This window comes from Macrotis lagotis, chromosome X, assembly GCF_037893015.1.
Source record: "Macrotis lagotis isolate mMagLag1 chromosome X, bilby.v1.9.chrom.fasta, whole genome shotgun sequence".
Lineage (NCBI taxonomy): Eukaryota > Metazoa > Chordata > Mammalia > Peramelemorphia > Peramelidae > Macrotis > Macrotis lagotis.
The window spans coordinates 15,087,655-15,109,129 of NC_133666.1; the positions used below are offsets into that span (position 1 = coordinate 15,087,655).

A 21,475-nucleotide genomic window follows, 5' to 3' on the forward strand; every position below is an offset into this window, starting at 1 on the left:
TTTAGTTAAATTATGTCCTTTCTCCTTTAGGCCAAATAACATGAACCCTTCAAGGGCAGGCTTATAGATCTTACTATCTCCTCACTTATCATAGGCATCATTTTTCTCTATTCTTTCCAGTTCAAAGGTCACTCTGCTTACCAGAAAACCCAGAAACAAAAGAAGGAAGCAGCTCTGCTTTTTCTCTGTTGTCATTAGTCACCCTGAGCAGCAGTCCTGTGTCATCTTTGATCTACTCTCCCCCAACTCACCTTAAAAAAAAAAACAAAACTAAAAAGTTAAAACTGAAAGGCACCTTTTCTCCTGTCCTTGGTCATCTTTGCCAGTTTCAGCTCATTCTGACCTTTAGAAATCTTGATAACTATTTTTACAAGACTGTCACTATATTGTGCTGTACTGCATGGAGGCAGCTGAGTGGCAGTGGAGTCTCTCTCAGTGTTAGACTGAGTCAGAAAGAGCTGAGTTCAAATGCAACCTCAGACACTTCCAGGGTTTAAGATGCTGAGCCAGTCACAATCTCAGTTTGGCTTAATTTCTTCAACTCTAAAAATAGGGGTAATCAAAGCAGGGTTAATGCTTGGCACAGTCCTTACCACAAGGCAGTTGCCTTTTAAATGCTTATTCCTTTCCCATCTGTCTTTGCTTCCATCTTCCAGACATTTTTTTAAAATCCAAATTGACTGCTAACTCCCATTACCATCTGTACCAACCTCTTCAGATAATTCCTCTTTCTTATCAGAACTGTCTATCTTCTGACCTTCAGAATTCAATCCTTAGGAATTTTCCATTCCTCTGAGACTGATTTCTGACTTCTCTTAGTTCAAGGAGCCTGCCCTATACTTCCCTGGAACCCTTTGAAATCTGCTCTCCTAAAATTCAAACTGTGGCTCTGATTAGGTCAAGCTTTGCTCTCCTTTCTTAGGCGGTCAGGTATCTATTCAATGCTTGCTAAGTACAGGTGCTGGGAATTCAAAGAGAAAAAATGAAACCGTTCTTACCCTCAAGGAGTTAGCATTCTAATGAAGGAGATGTGGAAATAACTAAGCCAGAGAGAAAGAATATCGCAGGCAGGTGAAACTGGCCTGTGGGGTCAAGGTGGGGAAGGACAAAAGACTCCTACAGTAAACGAGATATATGCTGAGTCTCAAAGGAAGCCAGAGGAAATAAGAGGCAGAGATAGAAACTTGCATCCTAACACCTCAGAAGCAAGGATACTTATGAACCTGAACAGGTACGTGTGTGTGTGTGTGTGTGTGTGTGTGTGTGTTGTGTGTGTGTGTGTGTACACACACATAAATATACACATACATACCCAACCCGAAGCAATCTACAATCTTCCCCAGAATCACTACAATGTGGGGCTTGGAGTAGATGGCTTTGAAAATTGTTTCTAGCATCAAGTTGGTGTGATTTTTATGGCTCTTGGAATAGGACTCAATGTTAAATAATATATGAAATATATTTTAAACATATATGTATGTACATATATTAAAAAAACTAAATATGTTAATTTTTATCAAACATTGGCAGGGTAAAGAACATATCCTTTCTTCAGAACTCCTCCTTTCTCTTGAACTGGTTTCTATTAACTTCCAGGACAATTTTAGGCAGTAGGCTAACCAATTTAAAACATTACAAATGTCGATTTGTGGGCAAATGACCAATGATGATACATTCAAATAGTCATGTAACTGATAGGACTATAATTCTGGACCTTCCCTATACCGAACAGAACTTCTTGGAAAGACTTCTGCCACTGTACAGAATCAATATATCCTAAATACATATTGATCCCAACCAATCCCAATCCCAACACAAAAGATTTATCACTTAAGAGTCTTTGAAGAATACATAGACACCCACCAAAGAAAAGAAACAGGGTTTTAGGAGATTGGGAGAGATAAGCTCGTATTCCAATTTCAAAATGGACTGTAATAATTTGTTCTTTAAGCTGCCCCAGGACTCTCCTTTGGGAATGATGAGCATTGCCAGCTATCATTGATTCTGCTGAGCAAGCTTGCTTTGATTCCTCCTTCAGAGAGATTAAGTGTTACAGGCCTGCCTGCTCAGCTATCCTTGGCAATATCATAGTTAACAACTGACATGAAGTTACCTTCTTGTCATCTGGAATGGGAGTGGGGAGAGATTAACATTGTACCTCCCTCACTCAGCTATAGCCAGTTTAATAGGTCTCAGGAAAAAAAGCAATCTCCAACAGGTGTCATGGACCCCAACAGGTCTTGGATTGAGGATGCGACTTTTTATTATAAGGCTTGTCCCATCAGATTCAAAATACTGGTTCCTCATGGACCTTACTGACTAGATTGAGGAGGCTTGTCATGTTTTCTTTTTCTTAATAGACACTCCCCTCCTTTCCAATTCAAAACCAATTCCTTCCTTGGAAGAAGATAAGCACCCTCCACTGATCCTCAGAGTTGGCACAGTTTGGAATGTAGAAGGTAAGATATTGTATTAGCTTTGGAAGAAATGCCGAGGAATAGATCTGGATCCTAACAAATTGGAACATCTGACAGTAGACAAGGCTTTCAGACACGGTTTTTCTGGCGTCTCTCTTGCCCTTGTCGTTTTTGTTTTTGTTTTTTTATTCCTTTTTTTTCTCTCCAGTTTAAAACCAGAGAGAAGGTTGACTCAGCTCTCATGCTCTCTCTCTCTCTCGCCCCCTCCTGGTTGCTCTTGAGAACAGCAGCCTCTTGGCTCTGCTTCCTCTTTCTTCTCTAGGTAATGCCAAGAAGGCTGGAACTTGGGGGCACTCCTCTCCCAGATTTGCTTCCCTTCCCCTCCAGGAAGTCAGGAGAGCAAAAAAAGGAAGAGTCAAACTTTCCTCCTCTCCTGTGCTCTAACATATTTCACCCCTTTTTCTGAGAGGGTCAGAAAGCTGGGCTTGGCTCTGTCTCTCTTCCCAAGCGCCCATATGATAAGTGGGCACACTTCTGCCCTTCTTTCAGAAGTAATTGTAAAGCCTCCATTTTATATTTTTAAAATTCAATAGTCATTATATATGAAGGATTCTGGATAGATTTCGTACATTTGTACAAAGTCAGGAATTTCCCTTGATGGTGTAGGTCTTTGATAATCCTCATTAATTGTCTTTATAATATACAGTTTGACTGGAGAGAGGGGAAGCCAGTGACCAGTGCATAGAAGATCCCCAGACTTCTAGCCCAGAACATATTTGGAATCAGCAAAGCTTGGTAAGAGATAGTATAGAATTCATTAAATACTTCTCCCTCTTCTTTTCCAAGGATACTGCTTCCCATGCTGCTCCCAAACAAAGCAAGTCAAAACTTCAGGAAGACTAATTTTACATTAATAGGACTGTCTGGTTATAGCAATGGGTTTTTAACAACAGCAAATATCAAAAGGAATGAAAAGATAGCAAACCTTATAGACTTGTCCATAGGTACCATTTCCAACCACTTGCACTAGTTCAAATATCCCCGCCGGATCCTGTAAGAGGAAGAGAAAATATTGTTATCCCTCATGCAGAAAGAACTGGAGATTTAGGGAATTACTTGAATCGAAAGATCAGAGAATGTCAGATCTAGAAGGTCATCAAGTTCAATACCTCCTTTTATAGAAGTGGAAACTGAGACCTGGAGAGAGAAGGAAAGAGAAGGTCATCAATGTAGTAAGGGGCAAAGCCAGGATTCTTTGATCAGTCCTTTGACTTCAGTTCTAGTGCTGAGAACCTCTGCTAGAGATCTCCTTCCATGTTGATGTAGAACTACTGATTACTGACAGGCTGGCCATTCATTCACTTCCAAAACCATCTAAACATATTATCTGGTTCCTGGATCTCCATCTTTTTCACAAGAAGAGCATAAGATAAGCACATAACAAGAAACTTCCCTGCCCTCTTGGTGATAATCCAAAAGACTGTTATTTTGACAGGTTAATTTTAAGTACATGTGGTAATTCTTTTTTTATTTTTATTCTCTTGCTAATTCCATCAAAGTCATCAGTCTTTTTGGCACAATATGTCTATGAGAGCCCTCAATCCACTGCTTGAGCAACTACTTAGTGGTCATGTCTCCGAACAAAGCACCCTCAATCTAAAGCTAAAAGGGTCCTCAGAGGCCACCAAATCTGAACCCCTTATTCTTACAGAAGAGGTTACAGATGAGGAAACTGAGGTCCAAAGAGACTTGTACAATGTCTATTTGAACTGGAGTCCTCTTGATTCCAAATCCCATCTCTTTTCACTACACCAAGAAACTTTTTTTTCTTAGTTTTTGTAAGACAATGGGGTTAAGTGTCTTGCCCAAGGCCACACAGCTAGGTAATTATGAAGTGCCTGAGGCCGGATCTGAACTCAGGAACTCCTGACTCTAGGGCCAGTGTTCTATCCACTGTGCCATCTAGCTGCCCAAGAAACTTATTTTTTAAAAATTTACTTACAGTTTGCCTAAAGATTAAACACGGCCCTTAATCTCTCTTGTCCCAATTTCTTCATTAATAAAATGGAAACAATGAGGTAGGAAGGTGCCCTGAGTAAAATCCCTTACCATCTCTGGACCTCAGTTCCCTCCTCTCTAAAGTAAGGAGACTGAAACATGATCTCAAAGATTCAGCTTTCATCTCTCATACACAGTGAGTTTATGATGTTTCTGTGTCTTGTACTACTTTTTTTAGGTTTTTGCAAGGCAGATGGGGTTAAGTGGCTTGCCCAAGGCCACACAGTTAGGTCATTATTAAGTGTCTGAGGCCGGATTTGAACCCAGGTTCTCCTGACTCCAGGGCCGGTGCTTTATCCACTGAGCCACCTAGCGGCCCCTTGTGTCTTGTAGTATTAAAAAACAACTTCCTTACCAGTTTATGTGAAGAATAGGGAAAATTTCATTTGCTCAACAAACATCTAGTGAACATCTATTAAGGTTTGATGTTCAGTGTTTCAAAATGAAATGTTCACATCATCTAATTCAGCTCTCCAGTGTTGGCCATGGTCAGCTGCATCTTGGTAATGGTTTAGGGATGTAACTGAGTCTCTATGGCAGAAACAACTGGGCAAATAGGCTGAAAGATGCCCGAATCTTTGTGATATTTTTGTCCAGATAAATACACCTGCTCTCCTTGTTCCCCAACACATCCTATTCCCACTGATCAAATGCAGTCAAACATCTGGCTCAGGCTGTTCAATGGTTAGATTCTGCTGGGAAACATCGGAACAAAGAGAATTAATGTCTCCCAGTTAACCAAAAGGCATTTTATTAACTGCCTACTATATAATGGGCATGATACTGCTCACTGGTAGAAAACTCAAATTTGTCCTTGCCTTCCAAGGGGCTGATATTGGGAGAGGCAATATCTATATATATCTATATATCTATATATCTATATCTATATCTATATATATCTGTGTGTGTGTATATATGTATATATATATATATATATACATATATACACACACACATATACACATACATACAAAGTCATTTTGGCAGTGGTAGGAAGGGACAATATCAGAAAAGGCTTCACATAGAAGGTGTCACCTGAGCTTTGAAACTCACCAACTCTCCTTTTCCTTGGCTAGATGCAGCTCCCATTCGTTGGAGAAGGCAGTGCCCTTCTTTACCAAAACTATTTTCAAAATAAATGTCACCAACAGAGAATCTCATCAAGAAGCAATTATTTCATAGCTCAGGTCTCCTTCTTATGGTTCAAGTTAGAGGGAAAAGTTGGTTGTTTTTTTTTTTACTGAAAAATTAGAAGTAAAAATAGATCACTCAGGGTGATCTTGATTTAAAATGTTTTACTTTTATAATTTATGTGATGAAAAGTACAGCCAACAAAAGAAGTTCTTCTGTTTCTGCTTGAACCTTATAATACCTTAGCAGAATTCTTCTGTGGATATCATTGGGAGATTTATGGGAAACATTATTAACTTAGTGGGATCAGTCACGCTAGTTGATGGCTATTGATATCACATACTGAAGGACCATTCTTTGTCTCCTTCAAGGTCCTTATTTGGGCTTCAGAAGGCAGTATTAGTGAAAGACTAGATTTTCTGCTTGTGATTGGGCCACAGGATTTTCTTTACAATTTCTCTGAGATTCTTTAACAACAAACACAGTTCATGTTCTCTAAGGTCCTTTTCGGGTTTCATGCAGTAAAATGAATAAAGCAAGGCCCTTATTTGGACTCGGATGCAGGGTGGCTGTGATCATTGGCTCATTATCATTAGCTATTAGGGAAAATAATTGATAGTTTCCAGTCTACAACTATTTATTCAGAATTCATTTGATGCATATAAGTTCATTTAGAAATATTTTTCCTCTCCTAAAAATTAAAAAAAATTATTCTAATATTTCCAACCTTCTGGTTTAGCAGGAGTCTCAAAGATTCATGTTGGGATCAAATTTCAATTTCCCTTAATGTGTAAATAAAATCTTTTCTCATGCATCTTCTCTGGGGTCTTTTAACATTTATCCCATTTATTAACAATGTGGGTGCAGCAGATAGAATATTGGATGTGAAATCACAGGAATGGGGTTTCAAGTTCAGCCCTTCTCCTTACTATGAATGTGGCCTCAGATAAAGTTCCTTTCCCTCCCTGTACCTCAGTTTTCTCCTCCATAAAACGAGGGGGTAGAGGCTTCTGAGGTCCCTTGCACATCTAGAACCAGGATCAGAAAATCTTAGATCAGTAGATAATAGTGGGAAAAGAAGACCAGTGTTTTAGAGGCTGCATATGGGAACTACACTTTGTCCTTTTTAAGACAAGATTTCAGCTCCCCGCCCCGCTACTGCTTTCCCCCTAACTCTTCACTTACTCATTGAGTAAGTGGATGTTTAAAAATGAGGATTAAGTTGCAGCTAGGTGGTACAGGGAATAGAGCAGCAGCCCTGGAGTCAAGAGGACCTGAGTTCAGATCCAGCCTCAGATACTTGATACTAGCTGTGTGACCTTGGGCAAGCCACTTAATCTCATTGGCACCCCCAACCCTACACACACACACACACACACACACACACACACACACACACACACACAGAAATAAAAATGACAAGCTAGGCTAGGACAGTGGTGTCCTGAGTTCTCCTCTGACCTGTACTCAGAGGCAACAATGTAAAATCTAGAAACTTCCAAGCAAAATCTAAAAGGAATGTTTGATTTCAAAAAACAAAAAGCTATCTGTCCTTCTTTCCCAGTCCTCCAAGGTGTGGGAGTTGCTTGGATTGTCACCCTGCCTGCAGTGATACCTTGAGAATGAGTCTTGGATCTTCTCCCTGACACAATTTTCTTTTATCTGTAATGAAAATTATCAGAAAACAAGCAAACCGCATTCTGGGGGGGAGGGGACTAAAAGAAGCTGGGAAAAACTAAATCAGAGATTTTGGACGGGATCTTTGAGGCCACTGAATCCAACCATTCCCTTAATTTACCAAGGGGGAAACCGAGGTTAGAGATGTTTAGATGACTTATCAGTGGTTTCACAGCTAGCATCAGGGGAGGATTTTTGAATACAGATTTTCCTTCCTAAGTCCGGTATCCTATCTGTTTTGCTATGCTGCCTCTCATAAAGTCCTAACACGTTTTGTTAACAGCTTCAAGAAAGGTAGCATGGCTTAGTAGGTAGAGACCTGGCCTCAGGGCCAGGAAGACTTGGGTTCAAATCTTAACCTTTGACACCTACTGGCTTTGACACCCTGGGGATATAGCTTCTCTCCTTAGTGCCTCAGGCAGCTGTAACAGAGTCAATTCTGATCGGAAGAGTTATATGGGACTGCCCTCCATTAATGGAATCATAGGTTCTGCTTAAGGTAAAAATCCTACATAACATATATGGAGTTGGTTGTACTTTTGTACCCACAGACAACCAGGCTGACTATGCCCAGGCATTCAGGGCATTTCAGGGCTGCCTCCTCTAGTCATCAGTATTTCGAGGCACGGTGGTTTTAAATTTAGCCTAAGAAAAAGAGAATTTGGTGGGTTAGAAGAGGGAAGAGATTGCTCAAAGCAAAGTCAGCTGTTGTACTATTATAGGTACACCAGGATCAACACAGAACCACAGGATTGTAGCTTTGTGTACAACTCCATCATTTCACAGAGGGGGAAACTGAGACCTGGAGAAGCAAAGTGACTTGCCAGGATTGCCTAAGAACAGAATTTGATCGATTTGATCCTAAGTTATCTGGAAGAATGAAATGGTAGGAGTTGGTGGCAGCTTGGATTTAGAAACTGAAGGAGAGGAAAAACTCCCAGTTAAGACCAAGCTTCAAGTTGGAGAGACTAGAGGAATGGCAATGACATTGATGGCTGTAAGGAAAGGCAGCTTGAAGAGGAAAATAGTGAGTTCTAATTCAGACACTGTAAGCCTTGAACCAATAGCAGCATATCCATGGGAAGGCGACCTGGGCATCATGGGAACAAAGACAAAACGCCCACAAGTGAGGGGCAAAAACTGGGGATGGGAAAAGCTGAGTGGCATCTTCACATAGGTAATAGCTGAAGTCATGGAAAAATCTGAACTTGAAAAGGGCAAGAAGAGAACCTTAGGAGGTACTCCCAGTTACAGGGTGGGAGGGAGAAGCAAGGACAGGGAGGCCCAGAGAGGGGAAAGTCCCTAACCTAAGGTCACTTGGATCCTCTAGTTCCCAAACCAGTGCCCTTTCCAGTACTGAAATAGCTGGCGATGGAGTGGAATAGAGGGGAGGTGGAAGGGTCCAGAAAAGCCAAGAGGGGTTAATGGGCTGGCTGAAATGGGAGCAGTGAGTGACTGAAGGGCAGAGAACAGGTTTGGGCAGTGCGGTGGGGGAGTAAGAGAGATGGCAGGTACATTAACATATAAATAGAATGCAATTGCGAGAGAAATCATCTGCTGTTTTGGATTAGCCCATGTCTTTGCCTTCCTCCATGCCTGGATGTATAATCAGAGAAAATGTAAACTCAAAGACCACAATGAACAGGAAGGAGCATCACTGATTGCCCTTTGGGACAATCAACCTGCAGGATTCAGGGACAAAGAATTCATTTTACAGTCCCAAAGACATTGTCTGGGAGTCTAAGCCAGTTCAGGTATGGTGGGCTTTGGGACAGACACACAGTCTTAAAGGGGGACTGCCTCAGACTTATAGGAAGTCCTCTGTGCCACATCACCAATAATCAGTCAATTCCGAAGCCCCAGCTTGGAATGGATATCTGAGTTGGGGGGGGCAGAATTGTGCCACGCCTTGGTGACAAACATGAGGGGGCTGGACCAGATGACCTCTGGAAGGGCCTTCCAGTTGTTATTCTATGCTTTCTTTAGCTTCAAGACACGTGTCAGAATTCTTTGGATCTCTCTCTCTCTCTCTCTCTCTCTCTCTCTCTCTCTCTCTCTCTCTCTTTCTCTGTCTCTTTCTATTTCTCTCTCTCTGTCTCTATTTCTCTCTCTCTTTCTCTGTCTCTCTGTCTCTCTCTCTTTCTCTGTCTCTTTCTATTTCTCTCTCTCTGTCTCTTTCTATTTCTCTGTCTCTTTCTATTTCTCTCTCTCTCTCTCTCTCTCTCTCTCTCTCTCTCTCTCTCTCTCTCTCTCTCTCTCCTTGTATCTCTGTCTGTATCTCTCCTGTCTCCTCTACTATTTTTGGATAAACTAAACTTGTAATCGTATTAGCAAAGGAATACCTAGTGACGAAATTCCCTGCACATAGGCACCTGTTTTAAACTAGCTCTTATGAGAATTGCCTGGGGCACTAGGGGTTGCATGACTTATTTAGGGTCACACAGACAGCAGGTGTCTGCGGCAGGATTGAACTCAGACCTTTCTAAGTCCTCTGCTAAAGACAAGGCTGACATTCTACAGTCAACTACGTCACCTAACTCTGCTACCATTTTTTGCTATGGAAATCATACATTGCCTTCATGAAGATGTCTAAGAACAAAGCACTTAGACCCTCTTTTTTTTCCCCAGCTCACTGAGTGAAACCGTGGGCTCAGTTAGAACTTTTGATGCCATCAAGCTGAACTTGGCCTTAAACCCTAGGAACATCCTTGTTTAGGAAACACACTGGGCCGAGTTCTTAATGATCCCACTCATCTGTTTTTCCTTTGCTAATTTCAAATGTCCCTGGTCTGTACCACCACCCTTCTCTGGTTTGTTGCCAAGCTCCTATTCTTTCAGTTGACAGGTGCCAAAATTCTGACCCACACATTCATCACTTGGAGGGTAATCATTACAAAATGCATCTTACCATATGCTGGGGTTTTTTACTTATTTTTATCAACTGTAGGGTGCTCCAAAAAGATGGACAGAGACAAAGATAATACATTTCTCCAGGAATATATAAAATAAATCAAATACACTTGAGCCCTAGAACAATGAAATGTACTTTAGCTGACAACATGCTAATGGACTCATCCAGGACCATCTTAAAGGTTTTAGAAAGGTGTGTGTGTGTGTGTGTGTGTGTGTGTGTGTGTGTGTGTGCCTGTTTGTGCATGTGGTTTGAGAGAAACTTACACCTTTAACGGTAAGATCCTTGGGAAAACCTGAGTCTTGGAGAAACCTTAGTTTCCCTCAATACTAAAAGCATAGGAGTGGATGAAAAATCAATCAAGAATGGCAAGTTTGAATGAAAAATTCAGAAAATGAGCGTTTGTCTTAGCCTTTAGTGGAGTAGCTGCAACCTGAATCTAGATGATGCCACATTCAGTTTAGGCACTTATAATGGGTGTCAAAGGGTTGCTTTACAAATCTTCGCTCGCCCCCCCCCCCCACTGTGATGACAATCTAATTTATTTATACCTAAAAGATTATTATTGCATGTGACTCCTCTTTGAAGATGAATGTTTTCTCCCTTATCTACTTTGGAGAGGCAGCTGGTGTGGTGGAAAGAGCACTGGATTTGGCAGGATAGAGACCTGGGCTCAGTGACCCTTACTGGCTTTGGGATCTTGGGTGAAACATTTTCCCCCCTCTTGGCCATAATTCCATCTATAGGATTTCTTAAGAACCAGTGTATCTGCCACTGTGGGGTGTCCAGAACCATGAGTGCTTGAAGCTTTAAAGTCATAAATATGTGAGTTATTCTCTTTTGCATCCTTAGTTTGAAATCAGAGGACTGGGACCAAGGACATGACCCAGGCAGTGTTCTCTCCCATTTTTTTTTTCTTTAATGCAAGTGGCAACAAGACCCTCTCTTCTCTTTGGGGTTGTAATTCCCTGCCCCATCATTTCCACGAGGATTTTTCCATTCCTCTCGTCATTTTTTAGAAAATAGTTTATTCGGTTTGCCTGTCTGTGGTTTTGCATATTTGCCCTAGTTTGCTTTTCTATCTCCCCTACATGAGGGAAAAAAGCTATGTTGGATCGATTTTTCTTTCCTTGGTGTTATTCTTTCATGGGATGGGGGTGAGGTTCTAAACTGACTTTGAAAATCCTGTGTGGGATTAGAAAACGTCACCTGCAGTGTCCTTAGTCATCTCCCAAATCTGAAAATATGTATCAATTATCTCCCTCCCCTGCCCCCAACCAGAATGCTCTCTCTTCTGACCTTGGTCTCTTTTAAGTCTTAGCTCCCCTTAACATTCAGTTAAAGTGTTACCTCCTCCTAAAGGCCTTTCCCAGGTCTTAGTCACCCCCTTTCCAAATGACTTTGAGGACCTATCCAATTTCTGTAGCTGCCTATGTGTGGTCCCCCTAGAATCTCTTCGAGGGGGGGGAGAATGTTTTTCTTTCTGTTGTTTTCTTCGCATCTCCAGAGCCTTAGCGAATGTTAGTCACCTGTAATAACTACTTCATACATGATCATGAAATTGGGTGGAAAATGATGTGGAATAGAAATGTTGTGTTTTTTGAGTGGAGTCATGGCGAGACAAAATGGAGCTTTCTAACAGAGCTCTGTTTTTATGTTGAACACAGCCTTAGCAGTTACAAGTGCTAATATTTTCAGTACTGAGTGTTGATTTGTCCTGGATGAAATTAGTTGGAGAAACTGTCCTGCACTCCTTTTGAAAAACCATCTCTGTTACATATATACATATATACATATATGTAATAGAGATGGTTTTTATGTACATATCTGTATAGTATATGCACAGTAGGAGGGCAAGTGAGGCAGTCTTCTTGCTCGATCGTTTTACTTTGTGACTGGCAGGGCGCAAGGCTGCATACAAAGGGGGCAGCCTATCATCCATGTCATCAGAGTGAGTGCAGGAATACTTCCAAACGCTGATGGCATTTTCAGAAGTCCTTTCCCCTAAGGTTAATATTTAGCTTTTCTCGACACAGACGAGCTTCTTAAAGTTACCCAGGCCTCGTTCTGCGGAGGAGCCCGGGTGCCGCATTCGCGGGGGGGCTAGGAATAAAACGGCACGCCAGAACCCGGGGCGGGTGGGCTCCAGGAAGAGCTCAAGGCTTCTACTTCGAGGGAAAGCAACGGTTTTCCCCAGGTACCACGAGTCTGAGCTAAAGCACTTGTTTCCTGAGGGCTCGGGGCGAGCCAGGCACGTTGCTAATTACTGTGTTACTCTATTAATATTAATAAAGGTCGGGCGCGGAGAGGGCGGAGATCCGCAGAGGTGAAAACTCCAAACTTGAGCAGACTCGGTTTGGAGAGAAAGGAAACGCTCTGGGGGAAGTCACAGTGGCAAAATGTGAGGAAAGAGCAGACACTGGGGGAGGGGCTGGGAAATGGACACAGGTGAAAAGCCCCGACTTCTGTCCCCCTCCTCCCTCCCGAGGAGCTACGAGCTTTCTCCCCGAAGACGCGCCACAAAGTGAAGCGCAAAGGGAGCGAGGAACTTCGTGAACTGTGTTTGCAGCCGGTAAGCCTGAACGCGTCCGCGGGCTTGGCAAGATCGCTTCTTTGGGGGCAACTGTTTCTCCAGTGGGTTTCAGCCTTCCCCGTATAGGCGGGCGAGTGTGCGTGCGCGTGTGCGTGTGTGCGCGCGTGTGTGATAAATAGCAAATGCCCGTGGAGAGGGTGCGAGATTTCGAGTCGGAGGACCTGCTTCTCCATCTGCCCGCCGTTTTGCTGCCTGGCCGATCGAGGGCAGATCACGGGTCCGCTTTGACTCTCAGTCTGGCCCGTCTGTACAGCGGGACGATTTGACTAAGCGACCTTCCACCGCCCCCCCCCCCACACACACACACGCACAAACACGCGCGCACATACAGACAGGAGCACGCGCGCGTGGAGAGAAGTTGCGCCGGCGGCCGGAGGGCCAGGCCGCGAGGCTGGCACCCAGCTACTCCCCGCGCGCACAGACGGGCGGCCCGCCCGCTAAGCGCTCACTCACCCTCAGAGCCGACAGGTCGATGTGGTCCAGGCTCCGAGGCGACGAGACTCTGGCCATGGCCATCGCGGCGCCCGGGCCCGGGCCCGGGACTCGGAAGGAGGTCCGGCTCGGAGCCGGGCTCGGGGCCGCGGCCCTGGCCGGGGCCCGGGCGGAGGCGCAGCTCGGGGTCGCCGACGGCGGGCTAGCGGCCGGGGGCCGGGGCCGCCGGGATGCGAAGAGCGAGGGCGCGACGGGAGTCCGCGGAGCCTGGCCGAGCGCGTCGGGCACGGGCTGAGGGCGCCAGCTGGACTGAGCGAATGCCCGCCCCGGGCTGCGACTCCCTTGGACTTGAGCTGACGGGGAGGGGGCAAAAGAGGGCGGGGAGGGGAGGGGAAAAGAGGGGGAGGGGGCAGAGAGGGGGTGGGGGTGGAGGGAGGGCAGGACCAGGAGTGCAGATGGGGGGGAGGGGAGGAGGACGGAGGAGAGGAGGCGGCGGCGGCGGCGGCGGAGCCGGAGGCGGGCGCCGGGGCCGGGGGTCAGGCCGCCAGGGCCCGCCGGGGCCCGCGCGCTCCGCGCCTGGCGCCCACGGCACCGCGGCCGCAGAGGCAGCCCCCGCTGCTCCGGCTCCGGCTCTCAGGAGGGCAGCGGCCGGCCCTGCCCCTGGCCCAGTCCGGCGCGCCCGGCGGCCCCCCGGCCCCCCAGCGCCGCTCCAGCCACGGCGTCAGGGCCCCCGGCTCCCCGCAGGACAACTTTTTTGCAGAGACATTTCCTCGGGAAAAAAAAAAAGAAAGAAAAAAAGTTTGGGGAAGGAAGTGACGTGCCTCCGGCGCTGGGGAGGCGGCCGGCCCGGCCGGGGCTGCCGCCGGAGCACGCGGGGAGCCTCTGCTGCTCCTCGGCCGCCCGCCCGCAGCGCCCGGCCGCGGCCCGCACGTGGCCGCCCTGCGGGAGGAGGACTGCCGGGGTCCCTGCGCGCATCTCCGCCCCCAGGCTGCCAAGGGAAGCGCCCCGGCCCCCAGTGACCCAGGGAAGCGCTCTCACGGACGTGGCACGGGCGCCTGCCCTAGGCACCTTGGCGGGCAGGCAGGGAGAACCGGCGCGTCCCGGGCCCCCGGTGGGCTCCCGCCTGGCCACAGCCGAACATCCCAGGGGCTCCCTGCAAGCAACCCCTCTAGGTCCTAACTGAGGAAACCGAGGCCCCGGGACGGGCAGTGACCTGCCCAAGGTCAAACATAGACTCCTAGATCCCAAGGTGGAAGCCGCCTCCCCCGCCTCCCTCCCTGTTCCCGAGTGGAAGCCTCTCGGACCCAGAGCTGTACAGGCAACTAACGGGCAGCGGCAGCCTGCGCTCGGTCGCCTCTCACTACTGGTCCACACTGCCTCCCCTCTCTCGCTTCCATTCCCACCAAACACCCCCTTTTGCTTCCTTTCTTCCTCGCTCCTACACAGAGTATAAACTCCTTGAGTTGCAATGAACAGGAAACAAAACGAGTTTGGTTGGAAGAACTGGGAAGTTTTCCTGAAATAGCTACCCTTAGACCTTGCCCTTCCCCAAGCCTGTGCCACTGCCCAAGCTGCCCCCCCCCACCCCTACCCAGCCTGGACAATGGTGATTCCCCACAAAACCAGCCCCTAATGCCCATCAAAGCCCAGGGGAAGACTGATCCCCAGAAGAATCCTTCCTTGAGCCCCACCCCAAGTCTCTAGGGTCCTCCCTGCCCCCAATCTTCACTTTCTCTGTTTATTTTGCAGTTTGCCTATATGTGTCAATGTCTCCCTGGAAATAAGAGCAGGAACTCTTTCATTAAAAAAAAAAAAAAAAAAAAAAAAAAAAACCCTTTGCTTCTCCATCTCAGGGCCTGGCACCTAGTAGGCACTTCATAAATAGCCTGTCAGGATAAGTCATAAAACCCCAGGGGGCTTCTCTTAGGCCACTTCTTAACAGAATTCCTAACAGGAAATACTTGCCAAAACAAGGTGGTGTCTATCAGCAGCTTCCCAAGGGCAGCCCCATACAACGTTATTACCTGTCCAGAACGTCAAATCCAACTTCCTCCATGACATTTTTCCTGATTGCTCCCCCCTTAGATCTTTGACCTCCCCCTCAGAATACTTTTGCAATGTCCATTTTTTTAAAAAAGCAAATCTATCCAGATTTAGGGCTTGAGGCTCTTGCCCTCTTAATTACAGTATAAGCTTCTGGGCAGCAATTTCATTTTCTGTTAACTTCCAGTTTAGCTAAAACACTACCTCCTAAATGAACCTTTTTCCTTGATCCCCCCCCCCCATTACCTTATATTTATTTTTGCTTTCTTTCTTCCTCCCTCCTGGACAGAACATAAACTCCTCGAGGACAGGATCTGGTTTTTGTCTTTGTATCTTCAGCTCCTAGCACAAGCCCCTAATTAAGATATTGGTTAATGGATGAATAGATCTGCCCTGGACTGTTCAAGGACTCACATTTATTATCTTATTTGAGCCTCACATGTGAAGTATACAGTATGAGTGTCATTAACAGAGTAGAGAACTGTATGCAGTCTTCTGAAAAGGAATGCTCAGACTTCATTTCACTTACAAACTGTTAAAGAAACAACAACCATCAGTAACAACCAGTTCTTGTATAAATACCAATGCACTGTATTTAATGACTATACCTGTGTCCCACTCAATGTCCCCAAAGTCTTAGGACACTTATAAGCTATTAGGGCTTAATGAGAATATCTAGGCATTCATATACATACATATATATATATATATGTGTGTGTGTGTGTGTGTGTGTGCACATAGAGTGCACCTATACATGTGTGTATATAAGCATACATATATACATTAACATGTATAATATATAAAAATATGTAAACATCATACTTATTCTATGTTTTTTAATGTGTACTTGATCTTTCTGCCTTTAGAATATAAGTTTATTTTAAGTAGAAATTGTTTCATTCTTTGTATTCCCATTATCTAACACAGTTCATAGGTGCAAAATAAATATTTGTTGATTGATTGGGGTCATTTAATCCCTAAGGCTCGCTCTCTCTCTCTCTCTCTCTCTCTGTCTCCATCTCTCCATCTACATGTCTTTCTCTTTCTCATTTTCTTAACATTCCTCCTGGTGAACATTTGTATTTATTGTGAAACTAAATATTTAGTCAAGGTGAGAACTGAAACAAATGAGAACATGAGAAATTCACTGAAGTAGGATACTTTCGATTTGCTAGTACCTAGACATCATCATCATTATATTAATTCATCCCTGAATCTGTATTCTGAAACCTTCCTGTAAGGTGCAGGTAAGTCTAGGTCTCAAAGACTGTACCGTCAAGGAGTCCAGAATTTAATGGTGAGGAAAGTTCACACATCACTGTGCCCACAAGACGGATACAGTACAAATCGAAGGTAATCTCAGAAGGCACTGTGGGGAGCGGGTGGGGGTGGAGATGACCAGAAAAAAGGAGAGACAATGAGTGAAAAGGAACAGAGTTGGAAGACAGACCTATGTTTGAACGCCACCGAGTGTGAAAAGATTGGAAAGATGGGAAGGATTCAGATTATAAAGACTTCCAAAAACCAAATGGAGCATTTTCTATTTGATCCTGCAGATACAGGAAGCCACTAGAGTTTATTGAATGGGAGGTGTAGTTGGTGGCAAAATCAAACCCATGTTTTAAAAAAATCCCTGGCAGCTCAGTGAGGAGAAATGGAGGGAGGAGGGGGAAGCTGAAGCAGGGAGACCAGTGATTACAGAAACCCAGGTGTGAGGTGATAAGAGCTCATAGGAAGGCTGTGGCTGAGTTAAGAGGAGGGAATTTCTATAAGAGATGTGAAGATAGAAACAAGATTTAGCCACAGCTTGGATTTATGTGCTGAGCACAATTGAGCAATCAAAGATGCTACAACTGAGTTTGGGTGATGAGGAGTGTAGAAGTATTGCTTTAAAATAATAGAAAAGCTAGAAAGAGGGGAGCACTCAAGTAGCTAAAATGATAGTTTGTGTTTTGTTGAGTGCCTCTGGGACACCTGCTCTAAAATGTTCAAAACACAGTTGGTGCTGAGAGATTGGAGCTCAGGCTAGAGATTAGGGCTGATATCTCTGGGCATTATGCGAACAGAGATGATGAGTGAACCTATGGGAGCTGAGGCGCTTACCAAAAGAGATAGTGGCGAAGGAAAAAAGAAGGGGGGGGGCAGGACAGTGACTTGAAAAACTGGAAACGTTTCAAATCCAACTGGTCTGAAGAGTAACTTAGCCAATCAATGCACAAGCATTTTTTAAATGTCTATTCTGTGCCAGAACCAAGACAAGGTTCAGGATCAAAGGGCATAAAAACAAAAATGAATGATGCCTTGCCCTATTCAATTGGGGAAAATGTAGCCCACATAGAAGAAAATACAAACTTGATGGAAAGTAATGCTAGGTAATTTTAGTGGGGGGAGATATTACCAGTTAGAGAATTAGGAAAAAAAAAAACCTCTGGTAGGAGGGGGTATTTAAGCTGAACTTTGAAGGCAACCTGGAAGTCTAAAATGCAAATATGAGGAGGGAGTGCATTTCTGGTGCATTTCTAGCCTCTGCAAAGAAGGGTATGGAGATGGAGGATGAGTGGTATTGGAGGTAGTGAAGTGAAATCAACCTGATGGGGTGGGAGTAAGATTATGAAGGGATGAAAGACTCAAACTGAGGAGATTATATTTGATAATAGAAGCACTAGGTAGCCGGTAGGGACTCTTGAGCAACAGGATGGTAGAATCAGAGCTAGGTTTTGGATCACTGAAAGATATTGAAAGATAAATTGAAAAAAGGAGAAGCCGAAGGCTGGGAAAGCAATTGAAAGATTATTGCAATGATGATGAGTTTTTTTTTAGGGGGGGGGTTGGTCTCCTGAAGAAGACCACATCAGGGAGGTGATGCCATGACAAGGAAGTGAATTGGTGTGAGTGAGAGGGTGCTGTGTAAAGTCACCAGCCTCACTTTCCTCTCTGGAACCATCTGGGCCCAGTGACCAGATAAGAATCAGGGTTAAGTGATTTGCCCAAGGGCACACAGCTAGTAAGCATCAAATATCTGAGGCTGTATAAGAACTCCCATCCTCCTGACTCTAAGATCAGTGCTCTACTCACTGCACCACCTAACTACACGTGGCGAGAAAACAGATGACAGAGATATGGTACAGACAGAATGAATAAGACTTTGGCAACTGATTAGATAGAGAAAAGGGAGAATGGGAGAGTGAGGGATTCAGGATGACTGATATTGTGAGCCTGGTTACCTGTTGGGATGGTCTAGGGAAAGTCTGAATACCTCACTACATAGAAAGGATCACCAAAGGCATAGAACCTGATGAGGTCAAGAGAGAGACCCTAGTGTAAGTTGTGAGGTTCATTACCAGGTGACCTGCATTAAGATTTGGTCATGACTCTTGAGAGGTGGTATAGGGGGGACAGCTAGGTGGAATCTTAACGTAGAGCATTGACCCTGGAGTGAGGAGACCACGAGTTCAAATTGTCTCAGACACTGACTAGCTGTGTGACTTCTGGACAAATAACCTTGATTTGGGGGGTGGGGAAGGTATTGCCTAGTAGATAGAAATCTCAGATAACAATACCTGAGTTCAAGTCTTACCTTTAACATATCAGCCTTGTATGGATTAGGCTGTGTGATCTTTAGCAAGTCATTTCACTTTTTGGTACCCAAAACAGCTATCTCTCAAAAAAAAATGCCAGAAACACATACATGCGCACATGTGCGCACACACACACACAACTCTTGAAATAAAATGATTGAAACCTTAGATTTGAATAATACTTGATCTGTTTCAAAGAGCTTTCATAGTTATTCCATTTGGTCCTTCCAACATTTCTGTGATAGGGTAGAGAATCAATCACAGTAATAAATTAAACAGGAATTGACTAAAAGCCTATTATATGCTAAATACAAAGAAAAAAGATGAAAGTCCCAAATAACTTACATTGTACTGGGTGATAGATTTAAAGTTGGAAGGGACCCCCATAGATAATCATCCAGTCAGACCCTCTCATGTTACAGATGAGAGCCAAAAGAGAAAAGACTTTCCCCACATCCCACAGGTCATAAGTGACAGAATGGAGAGTGACAGGAGGTCCTCTGTGTTCAAGACCAGAACTCTTTCCATATCAGCATTTGTGGTGTATTATCACTGTTACACAGACACTTAGGAGGTATACCAGGTGATCTCTGGGGTACTCTAACAAGCAATAACATCCCATATTAGCTCCTAGCCTGCCTTCCTGAAACCTACTGGAAAGCCAGCTGTCATTAGTCTTAATCAATTAATTAGCCAGGAGAATGTGAAATGTGTAATGTGCCCAACAGTTGACTCATGGTTCAAGTCCCAAGCTCAGTGGTCTCATCAAGGTCTCTCTGACATAGTTACAGAAGGTTGGCCCTTCCCTTACAAAGTTTACAAAAGCCTCTCGCCTGGATTTAAAATTTAGGCTACGTGATGAAAATGTAATGTAACTGAATAATTAGAAAATGATGGTAAATCGATGCTTCAGTCCTCTTCCCATATCTGGAATTTCTTCCCTTATTCTGATCAAAGGGTTAACTATTTTATATTACACAATCTATCTGTAACCAAATGGTTTATCAGATATAGCAAAATTACAAAGGAAACCTCTCTCAGAGAGCACTTCACCCAGTCATGTCCCCCAAATCTCCTCCTACAACTTCCTCTCTGTCTTCCTTTTTGGGGGAGAGAGTTCTGAGTCATTCAACTGCCTTCTCTCTGGAGAATTACTCGTCTAGGCCAGTTCTTAAAGTAAGGAGGCAATGGAGGAAGGTTCCTGAGATCTTTTGGTCTCCTAGGATTCTCACCAACCAGTGTGGTTTTTAAAACTTAACCCTGGCTCACATCTCAATTCAGATTGTGTTTTCTGCTCCTTGGTCCCTGAGTGACTTCTCTCATTTCCTTGATCATCTTAGCTATTTTACCCTGACATTGAATATTGGGCTACAGCAGCCCTAGCAAGCAGAAGCTACCACCAGCATGGTCCCAAGGGCACAACAGCAGTCTCCCTCCACTCTGAACCAAAATGGAAAGGCAGGAAGTCTCTTCTGCTGGTGACCAGCCAACAACCTCAGCCCCCAGTGTCACACAACCATAGAGAACAACTAGTCCAATACCCCTTTTCTGCTGCTTGAGAATGAAGGACAAGCTCAAATCCCAAAGGCACTAGACTGAAAGAAGTATCTGGTGTACCTCTGCATAGGTTTCATCACCATTCCAGTCTGGTGTTTTTTTTTTTTTCTGGTTCCCAAACTACCATTGCTCCCAGGCTATAAGGCAAGATAATTTTTAAAAAATCAATCAATTAATCAATCAGCATTTATTAAATGGCTAAAGCTGAGGGGGAAAATATCAAAAGCAATCCAGGGAGTTTAAATTCTAATGAGGAAGAAAGCATCTCTAAATATATAGGTTATATGTAAGATATATAAAAATATATGTGTGTATGTGTCTGTGTGTGTGTGTGTGTGTGTGTGTGTGTGTGTGTGTGTGTGTGTGTGTGTGTGTGTGAATTTGTGGTTCAGTGAAAGGTGCACTGGCCTTACATTTAAGAGGATGGGAGTTCAAATGCAGTCTCAGATACTTGACTCTTACTAGCCAGGAAGGGCAAGTCACTTCACCCTGATTGACTCACATCCAGGACCCTCTCCAGTTATCCTGAATTTCATATCTGGCCCCTGGACCCAGATGACTCCAGAGGAGAAGCTGAGGCTGTGACTTAGGACAGCCCCCCCTCACTAAAATCCAAGTCATGTGCTTATCATGGTATCACCTCCCTGATGTTGAGGTCTTCTTCCAAAATGAAGGACAAACATTATCATTATTATTATTATTATTATTATGATATGTGTATATATGTGTGGGTGAATATGTGTATGTATATATACATATATACATATATACATATATACATATATATATACATACACACACACAGAGTAGAAGAAAGGCAGCTTTTAACAGGTAAGAAATAAGGGAGGCACAGCATGTGCATTGCTCCATCATGATTTCCCAATTGGAAAATAACCATTCAATGACTTGCCTAGGGTCACCCAACTGGACAGTAACTGGGTTCCATTTCCAACCCCATGTTCCTTCCATCAGCTCAAGCTGCAAAGGAGAGATGCCCAGAGCAAGGATTCTCACGCTTTTCCCTCCTGGCTCCCAAGACCCCCTCAGACCATCTCTCCACCTGCTCCTGCTTATCACA

The 21,475-nt window shown here is 44.4% G+C and overlaps 1 protein-coding gene and 1 long non-coding RNA gene across 2 annotated transcripts in view; one reads left to right on the plus strand and one right to left on the minus strand.

Annotated features, from left to right (window-relative positions):
- Positions 1-13,303, minus strand: part of LOC141502592 (uncharacterized) — a 160,083-nt gene extending 146,780 nt beyond the window's left edge. Inside the window, exons 1-2 of the mRNA XM_074207402.1 lie at positions 13,241-13,303; positions 3,403-3,468 (exon numbers count right to left, since the gene is read on the minus strand). Of these exons, the coding sequence (XP_074063503.1) occupies positions 3,403-3,468; positions 13,241-13,303 (129 nt within the window). The remainder of the gene's footprint in view (positions 1-3,402; positions 3,469-13,240) is intronic.
- LOC141502594 (uncharacterized) overlaps positions 12,551-21,475 on the plus strand; it is a 168,636-nt gene continuing 159,711 nt past the window's right edge. Inside the window, exon 1 of the long non-coding RNA XR_012472598.1 lies at positions 12,551-12,766. This is a non-coding gene — a long non-coding RNA (uncharacterized LOC141502594). The remainder of the gene's footprint in view (positions 12,767-21,475) is intronic.